The sequence below is a fragment of the Falco rusticolus genome, chromosome 5, assembly GCF_015220075.1.
Source record: "Falco rusticolus isolate bFalRus1 chromosome 5, bFalRus1.pri, whole genome shotgun sequence".
Taxonomy (NCBI): Eukaryota; Metazoa; Chordata; class Aves; order Falconiformes; family Falconidae; genus Falco; species Falco rusticolus.
Genome location: NC_051191.1, coordinates 25815330 through 25838866, shown reverse-complemented (window position 1 = coordinate 25838866; position 23537 = coordinate 25815330). Strand labels below are relative to the sequence as shown.

The window sequence follows — 23537 nt, the reverse complement described above, 5'->3', positions numbered from 1 at the left end:
GATCACAAGCGTTTCAGATTTTCGATTTGCTAGCATGTTTATCCACATGCATTTTAGTCTCCTGAAACACACACAGCATAGGCACAAGAAACTATTTCTATTATGTCAGGCTCATTTACAGCCTGACCATCAATCTCTCTCTGCTAGAAGTAATAGCAATTCAAAGTACTATCATATTTAGTTTGGCAAAACAAAGTAAAATCATTCTCTATGACCAGCTGACCAATTTCTTCTCCCATCCTGCAAATATTCAAGCGTCCACTCAATAGGAAGCTTGCAGACATACTGTGCAACTTTAACTTATCTCTTCTTGAAAAAGGATTCTTCAAACTATTAGAAACAGAATTCTCAACTTCCTATATTAAGAATAATTTCTAACTCCTGTATCTAAATTTAAATTCCTGGTTTCAGCAAATGAGAAAATATATATATATATATATATATATATATGTAGAGAGGTAAGGCAAAGATTACTATAAACAGATGTTTCCACAACAACTATAATTTCAAAACATTGAAATAACAGGTATGCAACGTTGTCTGCTGAAGTTTACCTGAAAGTCCTTTACTTAATCCAGTCCTCAAAATTCTTCCTGCAAGAACTTTCCCACCATTATCTTGCCATGATGTGTTCTTACTTTATTTAGTTAGGTTACCAAACAACTTGTCTTCAAGTTAAAGATAAAAACTCAAAGGAAAAGCATTACTTACAGCTACATTACATTGCAAATTTCCTCTGAAAAGCTGGCTTTTAAGTTTACGGTTCACAGATGAACACAACTACCTTTACAGCACTACTAAACTTTTGATGGTCCTTACATAAACCTATTACAGATAGATAAAAGAAAAAAAACAAAAGCAGCAACAACAAAAAAAAGAAGTAGGATTGACTAAAATCTTCAGTAATAACATCTACTTAACCAACTAAAACATAAATATACCTTGCAAACCCTGAAGCTGATTTTTAACTGAACTAGATGATCTCATTTCTACAGCAAGTTTCTCAAGTGTCAGAGTAAGGAGAGGACAGTGGACTGACAAAGTAACAGCAGGGAAAGGGGAGCAGAGGAAGAGAGAAAGGAATATAAGACATGCTTTTTACTTGCTTTTGTGTCAAAATTACTTTGACAAAGAAACAGGGCACTTCAATAGCTAGGAATTAACACCCAGGAAAGCTGACTCCTCTTCTTCAAAACTATCCCTTGTCCTGCTGGTGACAAAGATAATTAACTGGAAAAGGACTCAGATGATTTGCAGGTCTAGTAGACTATGGCGAAAACACAAAACCAGTAACTACTGAAGTCTGCAGAATAGCCATGGGCTTTCATCCCATAGTCACCAGTATCTCTCTCTCCCCAATAGCAAATGGTAGGTTGAAGCCTGCTCTGAGCTTCTAAGAGAGACACACAAGAAGTTCAGAACTAGAAATTATTTTCACACACGCCTGCCTCCCTTGACATGAAATAATCTCAAAAAATGGCATGCACAGTAGTTACTCTCTCTTGTTTATTACGGAAATTGTCATGTAGAAAGAAACTGAAAACAACCACCCCAAAGCTTTAAAACTAATTTAGGAAAATGTAAACAAGTTTACTAAACATCCTGTGTGCAATGTAAAAAAAGAAAATGGTCCAAGTCTGAAGCAGAGCCATGGTGTTTATGACAAATAACAAACTTAGACAAATCACTCGAATTTGAAGAATTTACACAATAAGTTTTGTGGCTGCTACTTCTCTTTGCTCAAATCAATTTATACACCTACCAAGACAGTAACATTAAACCTGCTTTAAAGAAGTGGCAATACAAAAAAGACTTCAAGAAATAAAACACACTAACTAGCTAAATCATGTAATTTCGTTCGTTACTTATGAGTGAGAACTTGGCTATAGTTCACTCTGATTCATGAAACCTATCTGATACTTCCATACAAGCTGTCACTACAACTGCCACCCCCCAAACCACATCCCAACAAAACAGTGAGCAAGAACATCCACAAAGTCCACAGCAGTTCTGACACAGATACACATGGTAACCCAAAAAGTAACTGTGTCATAAATTTCGTGTAACAATTTAAGTAGATTCTGTTTGAAGAGAAAAGTAGTTACATATTCAGTGCTTATCACTTGACTTTCTGCTAAGCATTTTTCATCTTTGACAGCTAGTTTGCTAAGCAGTATGGGCTTGATGATGCTCTTGTATTTTGCTTCTCTTCCCTAACTTCAGTACTGTAGGGAATACAGAAATCGTGCACATGTTATCAACCTGATGAAATATACTGGTATGAGAAGGAGCAGTTAACCAGAATGGGATTTTATGGATCACAGTGTACAGCCCTTGACCTGTCCTAACCATAATGAAAAGATTTACCTGCATCCTTGTTGATCAGCTATCATCGCTCCAAATTAAAAATGCTTCCATTAACATAATTATAATTAACCGGTCTTTGAAAGCAGTTCTTTTTCATAATGCACACTGCCAGGAGGTAACATATTTACAGCACAAAAGATGCTGCAAAAGTATGGCTCAGCAGGTACTTGTCAATGGAATTTGCCAAGTGGAAAAGAAGCAGGGGGAGAAAAAAAAAAATATCAGAATTTGTTTGTGTAAAACTTCACCGTTTCTCTTGCACTCCCTTCTTATAATCTCTAATGGTTATGTATTCATGGCATTCTGTCCAAGCTTTTAAAAAAACATCAAGAACCATCAAGGTAATACCAGGCAGCACTGCAGCCACCCAAAACAGCGCCTGCTTGTTGTGTCCTCATCTACAGAAAGATGTACAAGCTACTAATAAAAGAAAACCCTAAAATGGCTTGAGGGCATTCATCCATATGAACAATAGGGCTGCACACATTTTACTCAAGATGCAAAGTTACTGTGACCGTTCTTTTTCCATCTCAATCAACCTGAACAGTCTAGAATTCAGACTGCATACAAATTATTGCACCACATCTTTGCAGAAACCTGTGCAGATGTGTCTTCATAATCCTACATTATGCTCCCCATTGCCAGAATTATTTATGTCCTTTTCCCTACCTGGTAGGCGCTAAACATGTTTAAGATACCAAGCTTTCAGGCCTGACACACGCAAAGAAACTGACAGCCCATAACACAATGGCCAGCAAGGTACTAGCCTGGGGTCCAGTCCTGTTGCTACCTGTTGCAATGGAAGCAGGATCAAGCTTTTAGTCTCACCACTATCTAGAAAGCTGATAAACACACACAAAACACTCCTGGTTGCTCTTTCACAGAACTACAGAGAGTCTGATGTTACAGACAGGAGATGGGGATTTACAAGACCCAAGGTCCGTTTGCTCTTTGGACCCTTCTTTCTACATCTACAAGTGCAAAACACAGAGAGTGCTTCAACATGTTATGAATAGTCCTACTGATTTTGTAACAAGGGCTATAAAAAGTACTACCAAAAGCAAGGGTTGCTGCTCTTAATGACCAGTCTCAATGTTTGCCTTAAACGCTGCAGTTTCAGAAACCACACATGACAACTGCTTCACCTTCCCTCCCATCTTAGCAAAGGGGCTCAGAAAATGAAGATTTTCTTATCAGGAACAACTATTTCATAAACAGGACAAAAGTTTTCAACAACATATTGGTTTAAAGGATTGAGGAAATACAAGTAAGGCACATTATCTAGGAAAAGATTCTTTAAATAGCAAATAGAAGGAACAGCATATTGCAAAAACGTTTGCACCATGAATTCACACTAAAACCTGCTGATTTCCTGGGGAAAAAAAAAAAAAAAACAAAAAAAACCACACACATAAATTCAGATAAGGTCTACCTAGCAGCTAAGTCCTGGCAACACCTTAAGTACCAATAGAAACATTTTGTTTTATGACACTCCTCTGACTTTTTCTGTCACAATTACGTCTTCAAATTAGTATCTCAAAATAAATAAGCACTAAGCGCTAAGACAGGCAATGTATCATGATACAAATTATTACTAAAGCAGCTACAAAGTAGGTTATCTATCCTTTCTCACTAATATTTTGAAATAAATTTCCAACCTATGAGCTGAATCCCTCAGTATTTTCTACAGGTTACTCTTTGGCAGTAATGTACTAAAGGGAACCATTAAAAAGAAAAAGAAGGTGGGAAAACAAAAACAAACAAACAAAAAACACCCACAACCCAAAACCCAGAAACCTAATGCACTCAAGAATTCATATGTGGAATTCTGGTAGCCTTTCCTGTGAAAATGTTTGCACCAGTGAGATGACCCCTTTTATTACTCAAGGCACTCATTTTTCAAAGAGGACTACTTCTAGCTATGCATTTTGCAAAGCATGCATAAGAATAAATAAATACCCTCAGAGTCTTCTGAAAGGTCCTACATAGTTAGTAAAACTGCTTAATCCACAGAAAATGTATTCACTTAGGAATATTTTTTGTTCTTAATTTTTAGCACTTACCACTACTATGTCAAAGCATAACATGTGGCTGCAGTTTTCAAAACAAACTGATGTGGACAGAACACATCTTCTTGGAAAGTAACTTGACCTAAACACTGGAGAAGTAATAATTGTAACAGATAGCTATCTGTACACCGATCGAACAGGATGAGAGGCATTAGCTCACTTTTTTTTTTAAAGCTTTTTATTTCTACTTTAAACATACAAGAAAGCTATTCATTAAAATCAGGATGATGATGGAGAACATCAGTAAATGGTCAATAAAATTAATTCCACCTGTTCCAGCCAAAAAACTTTTGAACCCCAAAAAAAGAAAAACAAATGCTAAAAACAGGAAAGGGGGAAGACAGAAAAACTATGTTCAGCAGACATTACTGCACACAGTGAAAGAAATCACTGCACAGCACTCCTAATGTCGTCCTTCTTACCCAATTCACAGTATTTTTTACCCCCTTAGCTCTTGCTACAACACTTTCTGCAAGCGGATCTAGATTATAACAAGATAGACTGCAACTTTCCCAGAGAGCCACAATGAAACCAAGGGAACTGCCCATGTTCCTTTTATCATCCTCCTACTAAGACACCAGACATCAATGGAGATCGGTATCAAAGTTTGTTTTCAAATACGCCTTATACACTCTACCAAAAAAACCAAACAAACCACACCACAAAAAACCCCAACAAAATTATGCATGTATGTATAGGGTTTTTTCCCTCCCAATAAATGTGTTTTATACCTATTTCCTTAATGAGTAAAGTAAGGGCACTTTGCTCATGTATTTACTGTCTTTGCTCATATATTTACTGCAAATCAGATTTAGATACACAAGTGCATCTAAACTACACAGTTTAGCAGGCTTCTAAAAGCTGTTAGATATTTAACCTGTAAAGACTTATCAAAAGGGATAGCCTTGGCTCCAAAGCAGAAGTCCTTGATTCAGCACAGAGGTACTTACGTCTTTTGGAACTATGTGATTAGGACAGTGTTAAACAAGCTACATATATGTTATGATAAGGAGCAACTACAGAACCACAGATTCTCATTACGGATCTGCAAATTTATCCTATTTCTGTCTCCTCACACCATGCCCTTCAGAGGGCAAAAGGCCACTTTATAAGGCACATTAGCCAGTAAATAAAGGAACTGCCAACAAAGCAAATGGCATATTCCCCCCAAAAAATGGTATATCTAAGCAGCTCATTTAAATATGTCATAAAGTAAGGTGTGTTTTCTTAAAACATGAGGAAGAAATAGTGTTAGCACAAGATCTCATCCCAGTGAATGCACACACGCCACCACACCACAGAATGTCCGTCTCCCTCATACTGCAGTACAAATCTTGATAATAGTTATAGCTGCAAATGATATTTTGAGAAAAAAATTCCATGCTAGGAGTCCCAAAAAGAAACCAAACATTTATGAAGTTGTAATTACGCCAACAGAAAGTTTTAAAAGATTTTTCCAAACAATATACTGTATTTCCTGCATATGCAGTGTTCCAAACGGAATATGCAGCTATTTTGCATCTCCTGGATCTGGGTGACAGCTGCAGTATTAATTGACAGATGTATTTTCAAGCTAAAGAATATTATTAAACATTCCATCAAATGTAAGCATACAGAAAGAAGCCATACTACTCATTAAAAGACTTTTTTTTATTTTTGCAATATTAACAAAAAAAACCTATTACTCTTATGTGTCAATACTGATGTCAAAGTAGATGCATTTAATTTCTCAAAGACTGAATTGAATGCACAGTTTTATCAGAGAGAGAAAAAAAGATAAAAACTTTGCTTTTCATTTAAACCTGTACTTGGTTTCCTGTTGAAAATGGTATTAGTAAGATTAATAATCTCTTACCTCATTGAGACAAAGAAAAACTACAAAACCTTATGAGTCCACCACAAAATACACAGTACTTTTATTAAGCCCATGTATTTGCAGGCTTAATTTGTGTAGCAAATAATCTACAGTATGGCTTTCTACAACAACAACCAAAAAATTTTAAACCAAGTTTTTGAACACATCACTAAAAGGTATCTGTTCCCACAATTTTAGCTTACCTATTGATGAAAAAGCTCTTATACAGACACACGTTAGGGAAGAAAGAATTTAGCACTTCAAAAGTAACTGAACAAAATTAGCTTGAAGGTCACACAGACCAGAATTGATCCACTCTCCTTTGGAAGGAAACATAACTGGGTCTGTTTGCTTATCACAGTTGTGTTCCAATGTGAGACAACTGTTGACTTTCAGATTTCACTCCTGCTCTCCTTTTACATTGACTCAGAAAACGCAGTCTTTTAAAACATATTTAAAATAACATATTTAAAAAAACCCAAGCTTAGTATTTGAATATGACAATCACATCCACCATGACTACTTAAGATTAATGCTAGAGTTATATTTGAGATGTGTATTCTTGTTAAGTGGCTGGTCATGGCTATCTTTATGGTCATCTCCATTTTGCTTCTGTTCTTATAAACAGATTTATTTAGTAGCATGCTGTAACTAGGACATCACACTTGCTTCACATCTGGTCCTATTTCCCATACAGCATATACATGCCTCTGCTACTAACAAAGAGTTCTCCTATTCCCTCATCAATGAAAAAATGGGGGAAACACCTGGGCATCTTAGCAACACTGCTTGCAGGTAAACTATGTGAGATGGAGGCAGGAAGCAGCAGTGTGAAACAGGCTTCTTTACTCAGCTTCACTTTAAGACAACCAAACTATCCAAATGAAGAACATCTTATCTACCTATTACAAGAGCAAAGATAGAGGAATGCACACGCCCTAGTGACTGTCCCAATTTTGGCAGACTGTAGTGCATTTACTGTTCTCCACGCTCTCCCTGTAGCTGTAGGGAACTTAAAATCATTCCAAGTTTCAGCAAACAGTTGCCCGTGGTCCAGACAAGAAGGGACTGAACTGCACCACTCTGTCCTATACTACAGTCAGGCATTGTAATCCACTATTTTAACTACCAGTGGTACAACACCAGTGCTAAAGGACCAGGAATAAAAAGTGTCATCATCCTCCATTTGCAGCAGATTTATCCTTGAAATTGTTCTGTTAAGTTTCACTGGACAACACACAGGTAACCTGGCCTTGCTACACCACCTTGTAGGACCAGTGAATATACAGCATTAAACAAAACTGTAAGTTAAAAGTTAGTTCTCCAAAAGGGATGTTCCACTTAATGACTGATGCATTGAAACCAGCTCCCCAAAAACCCTCACAACACCCAAAATCCTTACAGTGAGTTTCACATAAATGTTTGTTTGAATGTATTGGGAGTAAATAAATATTGAAATTTCACTAAAAGTGACTCATTAGCCTTTGCCCTAAAAAAATATATTAACTGTGTGGTAGGAAAGTAAAGTAAAAACTACAGACATTTTGGTCACTGCTTCCGGCATAGAAAAGAGCTGGGGGGGCAGGGGAGGAAGTGGGAAGGAAACCAAAAGGAAAACTGACACTTTTCGGTTTGTACCTAATCTTTTCAAGGCCAACTACAAACCTGTTTTTTCCTCTCCCATCCTCCGAGATCAACCTCAGTGTCCTTCAAACACTCTTACAATCTTACAACTAGCTGTAACTGGAGGAGGGGAAAAAAAAAAAAGCTAAAAGCCTGTCTAAAAGCCTGCCTAGTTTTCACAACCAGATGTCAAGTATATGAAATATAACTGCTCTGAAGTGCGCATGGCAAGCAGGGTCTGTAGAACAGCCTGGACACAAAGTATAGCTGTAACACAGCATCACTCAGAACAGAAAGCTGCGGCTGACAAGTGTCACCTCCAAAAAGTAAGTCTGGGGGAGGGCAGGGAAAGATGGTTATATGTTTTTACAACTCTGGAATAGTAGCATCACAACATAAAACTCATATAATGCTGTAGAAAATTCTGCTGAAAAAAAAATTAAAAAAAAGGAAAAAGCTTACACTGAATGTAATAGAACACATTCTTGTGAGACACTTACTTCCCTATGTCTCTAAATTCTGGGAAGTCTAACTCCTTCTCAAAAGAGCTCCAAGTGAGCCTTTCAGCACTCTACCATGGAATTAGGCAGATTTTCAAAGAGCTTTTCAAGGGTAAAACAGAAAGACTGCATTCAAGAATCCTCTCCTATGGCAAACCAAAGTGCTTTATTAAAACAAAGTGCCCTTTTATATTAGCAAACTATTAGATTAATGACTGCACTGGCAAAAAGCACTGCAGATTCTACAGCACATCAGTATGCCTTCCATTCCAGAGAATAATTATGATACACAAAATAACACGGGGGGGGAAGGAGGAAAAAAAAAAAAAAAGCGGGGGGAGTGAGAGAAGAGAAGGGCAGAAAAAGAAACCACAACACACCAACTTCCCAAACTAGTCCTACACAGCTTTTTGCTCACTTCAGACATTTTGAGCAGAATAGGTAAAGGTTTACCAGTAGCCTTGAAAAACATTCCAGTGTTATCTTGCCAATGTCCCACTTAATTTTTATTCTTATTAAAATATCTTAAATTATAGGGGGCGTTTTTTTAATAAGAGATTAAACAAACCTTATAATCGGACAGGGTATCTCCTAAGTGCAGCTACTTTGTTTACACAAACATCTGCAACCATCCTTTAAACACTGAAAGGACAACAGATCAGATAGTTTAAGTAAGGAAAAAACCTTTAAACAAACATGGAACCAGTAATCTTGCTGGAATTACTTGCATAACTCCACTTACAGCAACAACCCCAAGTATTTTCCATCTGTGCTACAAATCAAAGAAGTTTTTTACTATCAAAAACTGGGTAAATAACGTCAGAGTAATTTCACTTGAAACACGGTCAATTTAGCTTAAAATAACTGCACATCTTCTAAATCAGGTGGGGTTTTTTCTTAGATATGAACATAAATAATGTAACAAAATCAGGCTGCAGCCCATATATTTTTCTTATCTGTGATAAAATTACACTAATGAGCACCAATAGCTTCACTTTTCCAACCCAGTGGTGCATATTACTCAATCATTTGTACAGAAAGGGAGAATAACATGACTCACAACAGGCAGGGAAAGTCCTCTAAATACTTCACTGAGCCCTGTTGTTGGAAAACTACTTCATCCCATTTCTAATCCTTCATCTGACTCAGCTGCTGCTCTGTGAATTCTCTAATTCAATAGGAAACTATAACATCACTAGAGAGCTTAATACTGCAGCCTCTAGAAAGTCCTCCCTTGCAGTAACTACAACATTGTCCCGTATCTACACAGCGCCTTACACAAACGGGGGGGGGTGCCTGCCCAAACCTCTATATTTACAGCTCTTGCTTTTCATCTGTATTTCAGCTGTGAGTTTCTGCATCCTTCCCCCTTTGGGATGTACTTGAACACCACCCTCAACTTATCACAGGATGAATAGGATCCCAGAAATATGAATTGCTTACATAGTGGTGGATACTTGATACTCACTCCAGAGAACAAGGTTACAGTGTTCTTTTGCTACTTACTCTTTCTGCTGAAGTACCAAAGACCTACAATAAAGGCATTATTGTGCCATGTTCTATACAAACCAGTACAGAGATAGGCCCAAAGACTAAGATTTAAAAAAAAAAAAAAACTGTAACAGGAGAATATTATTATGCCAAAGGCATGTACTTCTGTGTATGCCAATAAGTTGTAAGAATTCAGCAGTCTTGACTGGCCATCAATTGGAACAGTGAAAGGCAGACAAGTTTAGAAAGATAACTCTCTCCCTCTACATATAAACACATAAATAAAAGAACTGTTAGACATTTTATGTAAGTATATAAATCATAATATAAATAGAACATAGTTATATAAAAACCATATACTACAAATGTAAAATAATGAGTGTCTAAATACATATGTTGTTATAAACATATCTTCTTTGCTATTTTGGATACACACACAGTTAGTGTCATAAAGTAATCTGTAAATAATCCAACCTTAATTTTCATTGCAAATGTGACAGAATAAATGTGAAGTGCAAGGGCCTAAAAAGGACATATTCAGGGAGCAGTACTCATGTATATGAGACTGATCCTCCAGTAACATTCGTAATGGTAATCTTCCTGCCACAACTTTCCTGTCAGTTCAAAACTAACAACAGTTTCCCACCAGCGCCAACATCTTGGTTTACAAACAGAAATTACATTGGTTTAAACACAGGTGTTGCACTAACTTATTTAGAGAAGCCACATCAATCTGACCATCAGTTTAAATCCACAGGGAAGAAGCCCAATCTGAAAGAAGATAGCTTTGAAGTTCCCTTTACGGCAGAAAAAAACTTTTAAAAATACAACAATTTTTTAAATATACAATAAATGTATTTGAAATACATACAAAGAGGTTCAATAATGTATAGTAAAGCTAATTTTTTAAACTAATTTGAATGAAATAGTAAATACTACACAATACCTGTTTGTTGACAAAGCCTTATAGAAAGTGAGACCACTGAACTTCGAACTACCACCCAGAAGCACAGTTTCTGAATGTGATAAATAAATTCTTGGTGGCTGCAACCTCCTGCAATGCTTAAGAAAAGCAAGTCACTTCAGTCTATGGAGATTGAAGACTTATTTTGTTCACTTATAAAGGTGACAGAACAAAACTCAAAAATATTTGTCATCATCTTCAAACTGAAAATAAATTCTAAGTCCAAGGAAAGTCCCAACTTACCAGTCCTAAATATCCCGAAGTGATCAAAAATAAAGACAGGATTATGAAAGAAAAAAAACCCAAACCTGTAAAAGTCTGTTTAAATAATGAATTTCAAAAAGCTTTCAAAAGCTTTATGTTCTGATAAATTTACAGCTGTACTAGCAGCAAAAAAGAAAAAAGTCACAAGCTCTGAGAAGTTGCATCATTATGTCAATTGATTAAATAAAAAATCCATCATCATAAAACGAGAATATTAAGAAAAGTAAGTTTCTACTAACATGCCTAAATTTCCTCCAAGGTCATCAGTTCTGTGCATGTCAAGTATTTGGGATTATATTTTATTACTACTAATGTAAACTCTGTATTTAGAGGAGCAGTTTAATTAAAGCATTGGTGAGAAAGTGGGTCATCTAACATCTGATTAGCCCCCTGGAGATGCCTCTCCTCACTTAGTTTAGAGGAAGCCTAAGATTACTACATTCCTTAAACTATAGTTCCACACACACTTCAAACAAGGGAAAAACAGCATTACCACTGGAAAGGACAGTTTCACCCACCAACCACTTATTCTCACCCCTGAGCTTCTCTCCCTGCACTACAGCAGTACAACCATCCATGCAGCTATGTAGTAAACAGCTCAGGGAGCCCACCCAATTCAAATCAACCTCATGAAAGCTCCTACAATAAGGAAGAATGAAGGTATTCAGACAGGGAAAGGACACCACCCCCTCTATTGGCAAGGGCAACCTTTTAAGGGGGTCATGAAATTTTAAACACCCTCAGTTCAGCCTTGGTTCCTACAGGACAGACATTTCTAATGACACTCAAAGCTTTTCCACAAGTCCATACAAATTTCCGCAACTTACTAAAACGCAGACTGAGAGGCCAGAGTTAAGTCAAAAAACTCCATTCAGCGCACTTACTGATAGTCTCCCTCAAGTACTAACTGCACTACACTGAGGGGACAGCCAACAGATACAGCATTAACTAGCAGTATCTGAAGAAAAAGAAGAGAATTATGACAACATAGAAGAGTACTGTGAAGTGAAGCAAGAGAGTAAGCACTTCTCCTGAATGCTAGGTTCAGGAGCCAAACAACTCTGTATACATGCAATTTTCATACTTCCATCCTACCACTACAAACAGTTACTACACTATGACTTCTGATCCAAGTGCTCATGTGTCACTACAGTTGCACACAGTGGTAACTTCCCCTGGCAGATTCAAGAAAAAGACAGAGCAAACAAAAGAAATAACAACATTATCAATTAAGTGATTTTCATGGGGTCGTTAATATACAGTAGCTTGCTATTTTACATACCTTGTGGGTTTCGTTCTTTCCCAGATTGTTGAACTGCCGGGGCAGGGGGTAGGGTGAGGGGTACTAGCATTTGACTTTTTAAATATCTTAAACGTATCCCAAGCCTCCAAACTAACCTTTTTCAGATTTGCCTTATGGCTCTGTATCCCCCTATGTCCTACAATTATCATTCAGATCTTCAGTTTTTCATAAATAATTACTATTTGAAATTTTAGTAAAGACAACCTAGGAGACAATAGCTTCTTCTATTTCTCAACTCATTGCATTTATAAAGATTAGAAGATAATTGTGCTATGAAATCAGAAGAATTGTTAAACATTTCACATACTGTATCTTCAAGCTTGTATTTTATAAATGGGTTTTCAAGGTTCATGGTTCAAAAATAAAACAAAAACTTTACATAATAATCCAACATCTTTTAGTTATTTGTTATTATACTTCACTATAAAGGTATTTTAGCTTACTTTTAAGCTTTACTTCCCCAGCATGCAGTTTTAAGTATGGATCAGAACTTGGCCTTTTTCCTTTCTCTCAGCTCACTGAAAAGAAAGGACTACAAGGCCTCTTAAGCTACATACATCAGCTTTATAATTATTTGCAACACTTTACCCCAAAATACACAAAATGCACAGCCACCTCACACTTTAAGCCACAAGAAAATGTCCATTTCCCAAAATGTATTTAATGAATCATAAAATCATTTAGGTTGGAAAAGGCCTTTGAGATCATCAAGTCCAACTGCTAACCCAGGACTGCCAAGTCCATCACTAAACCACATCCCTAAGTGCCACATCTACACATTTTTTTTAAACACCTCCACGGATGGTGATTCCACCACCTCCCTGGAAAGCCTGTTCTAATGCTTCAGTACTCTTTTAGTAAAGAAATGTTTCCTAATATCCCATATAAACCTCCCCTGGTGCACTTTGAGGCAATTTCCTATTGTCCTGTCGCTTGTTATCTGGGAGAAGAGACCTACCCCCACCTGCCTACAACCTCCTTTTAGGTAGTTGTAGAGTGGAATAAGATCCCTTCCCGAGTCTCCTCCAGACTAAAACAGTTTGAACTACGAACAATTTGACTTGGTCCTCAGTTCACTACAGATTCATTCTGGCTTACAAAGAGGGGGAAAAAATTGAGCCATCCTTAATTAAACAGACCTTTCTTAGCGTAGGAAGCTTTATAGAAGCCCAGAACATAACTTTTCCTCAGTTGCAAGCACAGGAATAACACTGCATACTTGCTAAAGTATTATATCTTTCTTAAGGCAGGCCTTAACATTTGTTTTAATTCCCAAGTGTCTTGCTCATGAACAGAGAAACTGACAGCCAAAACTATTTCTTTACAAACACCACAAGAACTTCAAAAGAAAGGAAATTTTTATTATTTTTTTCCCTAGAAATCACAGAACCCAAGTTTCTCCATGAACACAAAACTAGAAAGCCAGCTGTAATAAGAGGTCAAGACAAATAACCAACCATCAAATAGAAGCAACCTTTAATCACACCATTGTGGTCTTGATTTGACCTGGTGAAGCAAAAAGTTTCCCACCTCATTACCAGGCCACACTGATCATTTTCAAAAATAAAACTGCATAGCATCTCTCCAAACACAAAAAATGCACCTCTACCCTCAGTCAAAACTGTGAAGAAAACCTGAAGAGATGATACTGAAGCATGAGGAAGAGCAGGTTAACTTCCCAACTGCAAGCAGTGCTAATTTTTTAGGGCACGGGAAACAAAACTAAAAGCAGAAAGACAAAGCCAGGAAAGAATTATTTTGTACAATTTATTCTGATAGCAGAATAATAATAATAAAAAAACAACTGGCACTGCACCCTATACATTTAAGCGGGGGGGGGGGGGGGGGGGGGGGTATGAAAACATCAGCAACTTGTTGCAACAGTAAGTACTAACAACTAGTTTAACTGTTTGCAAACTCTGTTCATTGCAGCAGCTCAAGTAAGTTCACTGCACTGACCATCCTTCAAAGGAGAAAGAACAAGAAAATTCCCAAACATGAAGAGCACAGTTTATAATCTTAAGAATTTATCATGACACTACACATTTTCTGGCAGCAATGTCAGCAGCTGGAGAAAATGCAGGTGATTAAACCAACTCTGTCTGTGGTGTAACAGTCTAGGCAAGTTACATACAGCCAGGATTTCTCTGACAAGTTATCTTTAAATACAAAATAAATCAAAATCAATCTAAGTTAACTAACATGTATACTTTTACCCACCCTTTAAGCATGAGACCTCACCATCCTATGGGGCACACAACAATGAAGTATAATTGGAAATACACATTTGTCTTATCCTTATTATTTATGAAAACAGACATTTATAAAGGCATTCCGCAGAAATAAAAGCCTCAATAGAGACTGCCTCAGTTTTAACACGTTTTCAGATTCTTTTTATTGCCCAACTACCACAAACAGTGGACTTTGCAATTCTGTCAACACTGGATCTTCCCCAATATTGGGGAAGTACAACAGGATCCAAGCTACTTATCTACACACCTGATAAGTATTACAAGTTATACAACAGTAGTTCACCCATTCACTTTCTAAAAAAAATTAACTGATCTTTTGCTTAAAAATAAGCTTGTCTGCGCTTTTAAAGTACCAGGATATTACAGATTTACTTCCACAACCTATTTCAAGAAAATAATACCCTCTATGTAACAAACTGCTAAAACAACAAATATGATAATGTAAAAAAAGACTTTTTAAGCTAGTGAATAAGCTTGCCAAAACCCCTCAAATTGATATGAACTGCCTGTGAATAAATTTAGGACAGATATTAGGAGGATTTAATCATTTTAGGACTCCAATCCTAGAACAGGCCTTCACAAACAGCAATGGAAATATATATTGCATGAAGTGTATCACAAGAAAATAGCAAGTAGGATTCTATAATGTAGCCTGCACATAACAGCATTCTGGATTTTTTAACCAAGAAGTTATCAGCCTTCTTAAGTCTGATGTTCCCACATTTTAGATGATCTTTTTAGATAGATTTTTCTGTTTAAATTACACTAGGTGATGCACAAGGTCAGAATACTAGAGACACCCATCACTTTCAACACACCTAGCTATTCTAGGTCCCCACTGATTTTGTGAATAAACTTACATGTACAGAAGTATGCAAACAAATGCATCTTTCTAAGATGAGAAATACCTCCTAGAATGATGTATTTAGAAGACAGAAGCCTAAAACCATGCAGACCATGCCTATAGTTCAAGCTTCCCTGAAGTAAACCATAAACTTAAGAAATCCCACATGAGCTGAACATACATCTCATCTTCTCTAAACCGTATTTTCAAAAAAAAGTGCCATTGTCTGTTGTGCTTTTGCAGCCCATCACTTCACACAGACTTAAGCATCTAAGCGATCACAAGAATGTGGTGGTCTGTAAAGAAGAGACTGCATTTTGAATAATGTAACTATTAACCACCACAAAAAGTATTGCCAAAGCATTATCTTTCATTTAAATAAAGGTCTTCATTCTTTTTAATATAAAGCTAAACCCTGCACTCTGGAATTACATCAGAATCTCACCAAAACCAATGGTGTTTTGTTCAAGTCATGACAGTATTTGTGTACTCAAACCAACAACATCACAGCAGCACCTTGGTGAGTCACATTTAACACAGCAACTATGATTAAAAAGGCAAAAAGCCTGAATTATTTGTTATGTTTAAGACTATACATAAGGTAATGACAGCACATAAGACGGTCTATAAAACAAATGAAAATGAATATAGCAGCATTTGACAAATCAGGATATTCAGGTACTTGAATAACTGCCTGTCAAGTTGTCATCTATGCAATACAGCATATAATTTAAACGCCAGAAAGTAAACAAGTGTGAACACCACTATTAAAGAGGAAAAAAGAACTATTTTAGTATTTTTATAGAATTATATTTACACTAAGCATGAACCTTAGAGTTCAGCAATTCTCTCAGTCCTTTTTTTGGTGTAGTTTTTCCTTTGCTGGCGTTTCCCTCGTATTCTTTTTTTCTTCCAGATGTCAAGAACAGCCATTTTTCATTTACTTGACAAGAAATTCAACCAACAATTTTCTTTACTAATTTCCTCCAAGAAAATCAAATGGTCTTATTTTACTAACATAGGATATAATTATCCTATGAATTATATGCTCGTTCTTCAACGGATTCAGTACTTGTGTTGAAACTAAGCTACACTGCAAGTACAGTTCCTGTGCATATGAAGTTATATACTTATTTCTGTATGATGTAAGGCTAGGCAATGTTGCTGCCAAGAATTACATTAAGAAGCCTCACATCCACAAAACTTATGAAAGACCTTTAAATACTCAAAACAGCTTGCTAGAAAGATATTATCTTACCCATCAGATATAGGCTAAAACAAAACTTCTGGTGTCTTTCATCTGTTTTTTTCCACCAAAACAGATCTTAAGCCCCAGTTTTCTATGGCTCAGATCTTTCCATCACATGCCAAAATTCCTTTGGGATCAGACCTCTATACTGGAATTTAAGTAATATATTTATTTTTCCCTATAAAATGAAGTCCATTCATTTTATGTTGGATTTTTACCAGGTATTTAAATTTGTTGGACAGTCACATATTTTGGAACTCTTAGTAAACCCAAGACATTTTCCACTCAGAGTTACATGTTTTATTTATACTGAAAAAGACAAACTTCAGCTTGTTACAGAATTCACCTTCTTGGAAATGACAACAGACTAGCAACACAGAAGTCGTACAGAACACACATTGATCAAAAATTTGCAGATTAAGAACACCATCTGCCAAATCTCAGGTTTATTTTGTCATTTTTAAAGGACTAAAGAGACAAAACTCAATATGAATGCTTTTAAAGGAAAAAACACCTTCCAAAACCCACTACAGAAGGACATTTCTTCTAAGCTGCAAACTGAAGGTTTCTTTTTTTCCTCAAAGAAATCTACTTACTCATGACTGGAAACTTCTTTGCATATAATCCAAGACAGGTCTTGAAGCAAGGTATCTTGGTGGAGAAGGTTTCTCAGAGGTATACATGTCCTGATGAAGATACAAAAATAAAGAAACAAGTAATTTTTTCCAACTTCAAATAACCAGAATAAATGTTTATAAACTGTCTTTCCTACTATATTTTCATCCTCCTTGTTAGAAAAAGGAACATGAAGATGTATTTTTTATGAATGCAGAAATTTACTGCTTAAGGATATATTCTGAATTTTATCAACTCAAAAATCTGTGTTTTCTTCTAACAGTCATATTAAAAACTTGTGTGCATATACTAGTTCAAAAAATATAACTGCATCCAAAAGATAAGAAATGTTCTTAAGTACAAGACTATAGTATAGATATAGTAACTGAAAATACCGTCAAAATAGTATTTTCCTTCAGCAACCTCAGCTAGCAAGAAGATGCACTACAAACATAATCTTCAAAACCCAAGAAATACAAATAACTTTACTAAATAAGTCTGGGTTGGCATTAGCACCCAACACTTCCTCCTCAGAAATAAAATCTGAAGAAGTTGCCATTAGTAGCAACTGTAAGCCATCACATCAGTCAATTCATAATCAAAATGAAAAAAAGATACCCAAGTAGGGCAGATATGGATTCACTAACAATACACCTGGCTCTCCTCAAAGCACAATACAGAGGACTAAATCTCCAACAGTGACAGCAGAGTAGGTACATTTTGGAAAACTTATTACATAATCTCTATCCTGCTGCTAAAAGCAAGTTTATATAACTCTGACAGAACAGTTAAATGAAAGTAAGTACACCTCACAGCTGAGATGAAAAGAAAAAACCAAACATGTCTATTAAGCTATAAAGAGTTTTCCTCTAATACCTGCACAAATAGAATTTCTGTGAATTAAGGAATATTAGGCAATTTAGGTCCTCTCTTCAGCACCAATTAGAACTTGCTGAACCTGACCACCTGTGCTAATCCAGACAGATAGTATCTTGTGCTGACTCGGATTTCAAGCCTCAACTCTCCTGATCTCTTAATGTTTTTTAAAAAAATGTAAATAAATAAAAAAAGACAAAAGAAGAGATCAAACTTTATCTCAAGTATGACTTCGCATAACACTTATAGAATTATAGCATGTGGCAAAGTAGTAGAGAAACTATCACAGGACTGAAGTCACATCACAAGGCGGCTCCTGTATCGATTGCTAAACCCAGTTTTTAAAAAAAACAAACAAACCAAAACCACAACAAACAACCCCCCCCAAAAAAAACCACCATAAAACAGCCAAACAAAAAAAAAAAAAAAACAACAAAAAACCCCCCACAGACCACAAAAAAATCCAACTGCCAAAAGGAAGCCTTCAGTAATGATGCAGACTGAAAATTACAACCAGTTTCTTTTGCATTGAAAAGTAATGTAAGGAAGAGGCTTCAAAGGGGAATAAAATGGTATCGTGCTGAAAAAATATGTATGCAAACATTGTAAAAAACCCACAGATGAACACAAAGCCATGAGATGGTGCCATCACTGAAGAAAAACAGTTTGAATTGCAGGTCCTGTCAATTCTCTGTGAATGGCTGCTAAATTAAATAGTTAAGCTCACACAGACTAATCAAAAAATACCATCTGGTTAAAATGTATCATTAGAAGTGTAGTCTTATCAGCTTCCTTTTGATTCCTGATGTCAAAATTAGCAAATATAACTTCTACGACATTATTTACTGGACCGATTACAGCTATTATGTTAGGAACATACGAGTCATACAGACAGCCCTCAAACCAGGTTCAAAGCACTTTTGACCAGAGCTCCATACTACCTTTGGGCCCAAATTGTTCTTCAATCTTATGGAGAGTCAACTGGAAGACTGAAGTTTCCCATTCAACTTGATTCTCCAAAGGTATAGTCTCACCTTAGTTTTGTAAACAAGACTAACAATACTTTGCCTCAGAGACATCATGTTACATGACATTTTATTGTGTGTATGTACAGGAAAAGGCTGTTCACTAGGAAAAAACAAAACACCAGTTCTGAAAACCACTTAAGGCTAATAATAGCATAATTATGCACCATATCGTTTATAAAAAATCTAGTCACATAACACTAAGGAAACAAGTAGGGGACAATGTAGCAGCTATATACTACCTAAAAATGTGTCACAACCATGACAAGTGAATGTTTGGTTACACTACAGCAACATGAACTCCAACTTCCAGCTATAAAATGTTACTCCTGTCTTGCCACACCTTTGACTAGATATTTTGCTTAGCTATTGCTAGTACCTCTTTACTAGCCAATACAGACTTCTGGTTAAATTCTGTTTTTTGTACTCTGAAATAATGCTGCATATGTGCTTCATAAAGTTTCCCTTGTTCACAATGTTATCATTTTGCAGAAGACCATTTACTTGAAGTTTACTTATTTGAAAGTGCTTAACTCCCTAAAAAAGGAAAGCTTCATCTTTTATCTGTAATTTTGTGTATAGCAATAGCCAGCAGCATCAGAAAATCAGGAAAAGCCAACACTGCCAAATATCAGAAAGTCTGCTCTTCCTGTTGCATTACAATATTGACACTTTTCTTAAGGATATGTGTTAGAAACTAAATTGTTATTGCTTAGTGCTCTCAGCCAACAACCTGATTTATTTCAGTGCTTGTAGGGTTCTCTCTTGCACAGAAACACTACCAACTATTACACAACAGAGAAAGAAAGACTATTACTTGTTAAGTGTCTTGCTGAAAGATACCATCTCGGAAAACTTTTTATTCAAAGTAGTACTTGACAGCCTTTATGCTTTCCCTTGCAATTAGCAAGGCTCTAAAAAAAAAAACAAAAAAACCACCCACACACATACCTTTGCTCCTTCTCTTTTCCTGAAGAGCTAACCCTTGTATTCCATCCAGCATTTCCTCTACTAACACACACCTACTAGTCCCTGGTGGTTTCACCTTCAGTAATTGTGAAACTATTAGCATTTCAATTTAGATTTGAAAGAAATACCTGAAGTGAGAGAAGCTCTTTACAACTTCAAATTCAAGCACACTAATAATACATTCAACTATCTGCTTCCACACCCAGATCCAGGTCTCTTTTTTTACCCAATACTCTGTTTCAGGATAACTAATATGAGCCAGATTGCACGAGAATTGCAACATACTATAAGTCTATGCACTATGACTCTACCCAAAGAAAAAATATTTTCCTTTAAGTTGGCAATTAAAGATTCAGGTCTAGCCTGTGTGTATGTTATTGTACTACCTGTTTAACTTAGATGCCAAGGAGTTAACACAAAGAATTTATATCCCCAATTCCCAAAAACCAGAAATCACAGGAACAGCATGCAACTGCACTGTTTAAACACACACACACACAGACAAAATAGCCAGAGAGCCTGCCTGGCACAAATGAGTATTTCATTGTCATTTACTTTCTTCTTTAAACCAAAATGTTATGCCCTCTCAAAGAAAACAGAGATTTCAGAAGCACATGTTTGAAAGTTTTATAGATAGCTGGCTGGCAAAACATTAAGTCTGAAATTGCTGGTTTCCATGCTGTATAACCAGAGGGCGAAAGAACAGCTGGTTAAAAGGCAGTTCTACTAAATACTTATTTTTCACTGCATCCAAGTTGAATTAACTTCAAGGTTGTATCAGTAACAAAAAAACTGAATCAAAGTTGTAATCAGTAACAACAGAAGTTAAGAAGCAAAACTAAGTCACTTAAAAGCACAGCTATTAAGAAGAACATAATAAAAATTCCTGATATAGCATCAAGCTTCTGAGTGTCCCAGCTCAGTAAAATGCCCGTCAGCGCACACGTCAAATTCACAACAAAATAAAAACTATTACTGTTTAAGAACGTACACAAAATCATTGACTGGCCTCAGAAGAGGAAATACAAGTACAAATGAAACAAGCACAATGACACACCCTCCTTTGTTCATAGCAGGAGTATTTACACTACAAAGCGTCGAAGCAAATTGCTTTTAGTTTCAGGCGCTGCTGATTGGCCGTCGTATGTAATATACACATGCCTAGCACAGTCTGAGTTTCGACTGTCACACAGCAGCTCTACATCGTAGGGTCCAGCTACATAAACCATAGAGAACAATTATTTAATACAATTATTCTAGTTGAACGGATCCTCCACAAAATGCATTTGTTGTGAACAAGGCAGATGCGCATTCGCTTCACTCCACTGCAATTCATTGAAAGCTAAAAACTAGCTACACTCCGAGCCAGCTTGCTGTGCAGCTGCCTCCTCCAAACAGAAAACAGCACAAAGAAAGTTATTCTCAAGTGTAGGCAGGCAAACGACTGGTACAGGATTTTGGAGACAGTGTTTTAAGTCACCACTTGACTCTCGTTCAGCTGGCAGTTCAATGGCTTCGGTGCTTTCCTACAGGCGGCCGCCCACACCACAGAAAGAACCCGAAACATCTGATAACCGGCCCTTTTCCTGACAGTCCCAGCAGAGACCAAGGACTCTGGGAGGGTTATGGAGACTAAAGCCTGTTGGCAGCACTGCCTGCGGGAAGCAGGCAAGGCTGTGGACCCTTCTGTACCACTCCATGACCCCCAGCCTGGCACTTTTCACCACATACCTGTAGTGTTACAAAAAGCTGAGGAGGGAGCAGGTACAGAAAGCAGCAGGGCCAGAAAGCCACATTAAAACAGGCTTCAGCCATCCAAACCCTCCCTGCTGCCGACACGGGTGCAGCCTCCCATCCAGAAAAAAAAGGGGGGCCCTCAACAAGGCCCCGAGGGGAATCCGACACACACACACACACACAGCCACGCACCCCCTCCCCAGTCTCCCCTGCCTCTGCCCCATTCTGACTGCGGAGGCCAAGCCCACCACAGCCCCTCACTCTCCTGAGGGAACGGGACGACTTGGGGGGAGGGGGATCCCCCCCCCACCGCCGCCACACCTTACTCAAGCCTTACAATGGGACCCAGGGGCACCTCCAGCAGGGCCTCCCTCGGGCTCCCCCAGCACACGCAGCTCAGCTGCCCCCGCACGGCACCGGCCCCCCAGAGCTCTCCACACGCTGCCCCCTTCGCCTCCCCCCGCTCCAAGAGAAATAGTAGGGACCCTCCGAACACACACACCCCTCTCCGCTGGAAATGGAACAGTCTGAAGCACCCCAGTACCCTTCGGGAGCTGGCTCCCGCCTCTTCCACCTCCCCAGCCCCGCGGGTGGTGCGCGCAGCCCGAGCTCCCCCCCAGGGGAGGATGGTATTGCCCGCCTCCCCTCAGCGCGCTAGGAACCGTGTCCCACGCCGCCCGCTTCAATGGGCAGGGCCGGCGCGGCATCTCCCCACACGCCCCACCCGCGCCCCGGGAACGGAAGGGTCCAGCCGGCCACCTCGTCGCGGGGGGCTGCACAGTGGCCGGCCGCCCCGGCTCGCCCTTACCTTTGCTCAGCTTCCTCCTCCTTCCGGGGCCTCCGTCCGCCTCCTCCCCAGCGGCACTGCCCTGCTTGCTGCCCCGGGACCGGCGGCCTCCAACCAGGAAGTGCCCCGGTGTGACACCAGCGGCCGGCGCTATGGAAACCGTGCCCGCCCCCGCCCCTCCCGCGCCGGCGCCGTCCCACAGGGCTGACCCGCCGCCGCCGCCATCTTGCCCTCACAACGAGGCGCGGAGGTGTCCGGCCCCGGCGTGCTCCCTGCAACCGCCGGCGCCATCTTGGGCCAGTAACGAGGCCTCGCCGGCGGCGGGCGGCCCGCTGCCCGGGCGGCGCGGTGAGCCGTTCCTTGCTGAGGCCGGAGCTGCTCTGGCAGCCCAGCGAGGCTTGCACGTTCGGCCCCAGGGCCAAGCCCTGCGCCCACCAACACCCAGCTTGGGCATCTGCGCAGCCAGTCACCTGGGAGCCGCTGGTGGAACCCAGGTGTCAGCGCTGAGGCACCTGGCAGGAGCAGGCATCCTGTGGGGAAAGTTAAAAAAAAGGTGAGGGGACAGACACAAAACAGGCCTTGTGCCACTCAGATTTGTCTTGGCCATTAGGCTGTGCTGCATGAGCTAGCAAGCCCCTCGTTCTGAAAACCCAGGTCTGCGTTTTTGGTTTTCTCTGGCAAACCACCAGCACTGGAAATGGGAGGGTTGAAGTACAGCTTTACGGGTGAACTTGTCAGGCTTCTGTG

The 23537-nt window shown here is 38.7% G+C and overlaps 1 protein-coding gene across 3 annotated transcripts in view; it reads right to left on the bottom strand.

Annotated features, from left to right (window-relative positions):
• Positions 1-22944, bottom strand: part of USP6NL (USP6 N-terminal like) — a 131439-nt gene extending 108495 nt beyond the window's left edge. For 2 of the 3 annotated variants that reach the window (XM_037388808.1, XM_037388810.1), the window contains exons 1-2: positions 22812-22944; positions 17378-17467 (exon numbers count right to left, since the gene is read on the bottom strand). Coding sequence is in view for 1 of the 3 variants with exons in the window: in XM_037388810.1 (XP_037244707.1) it covers positions 17378-17381 (4 nt within the window). In the remaining 2 variants the exon portion in view is untranslated. Of the gene's footprint in view, positions 1-17377; positions 17468-22340; positions 22436-22811 lie in introns of those variants that run through there. The other variant, XM_037388809.1, reaches the window with a different exon arrangement.
• Between the last annotated feature and the right edge of the window lie 593 nt (positions 22945-23537).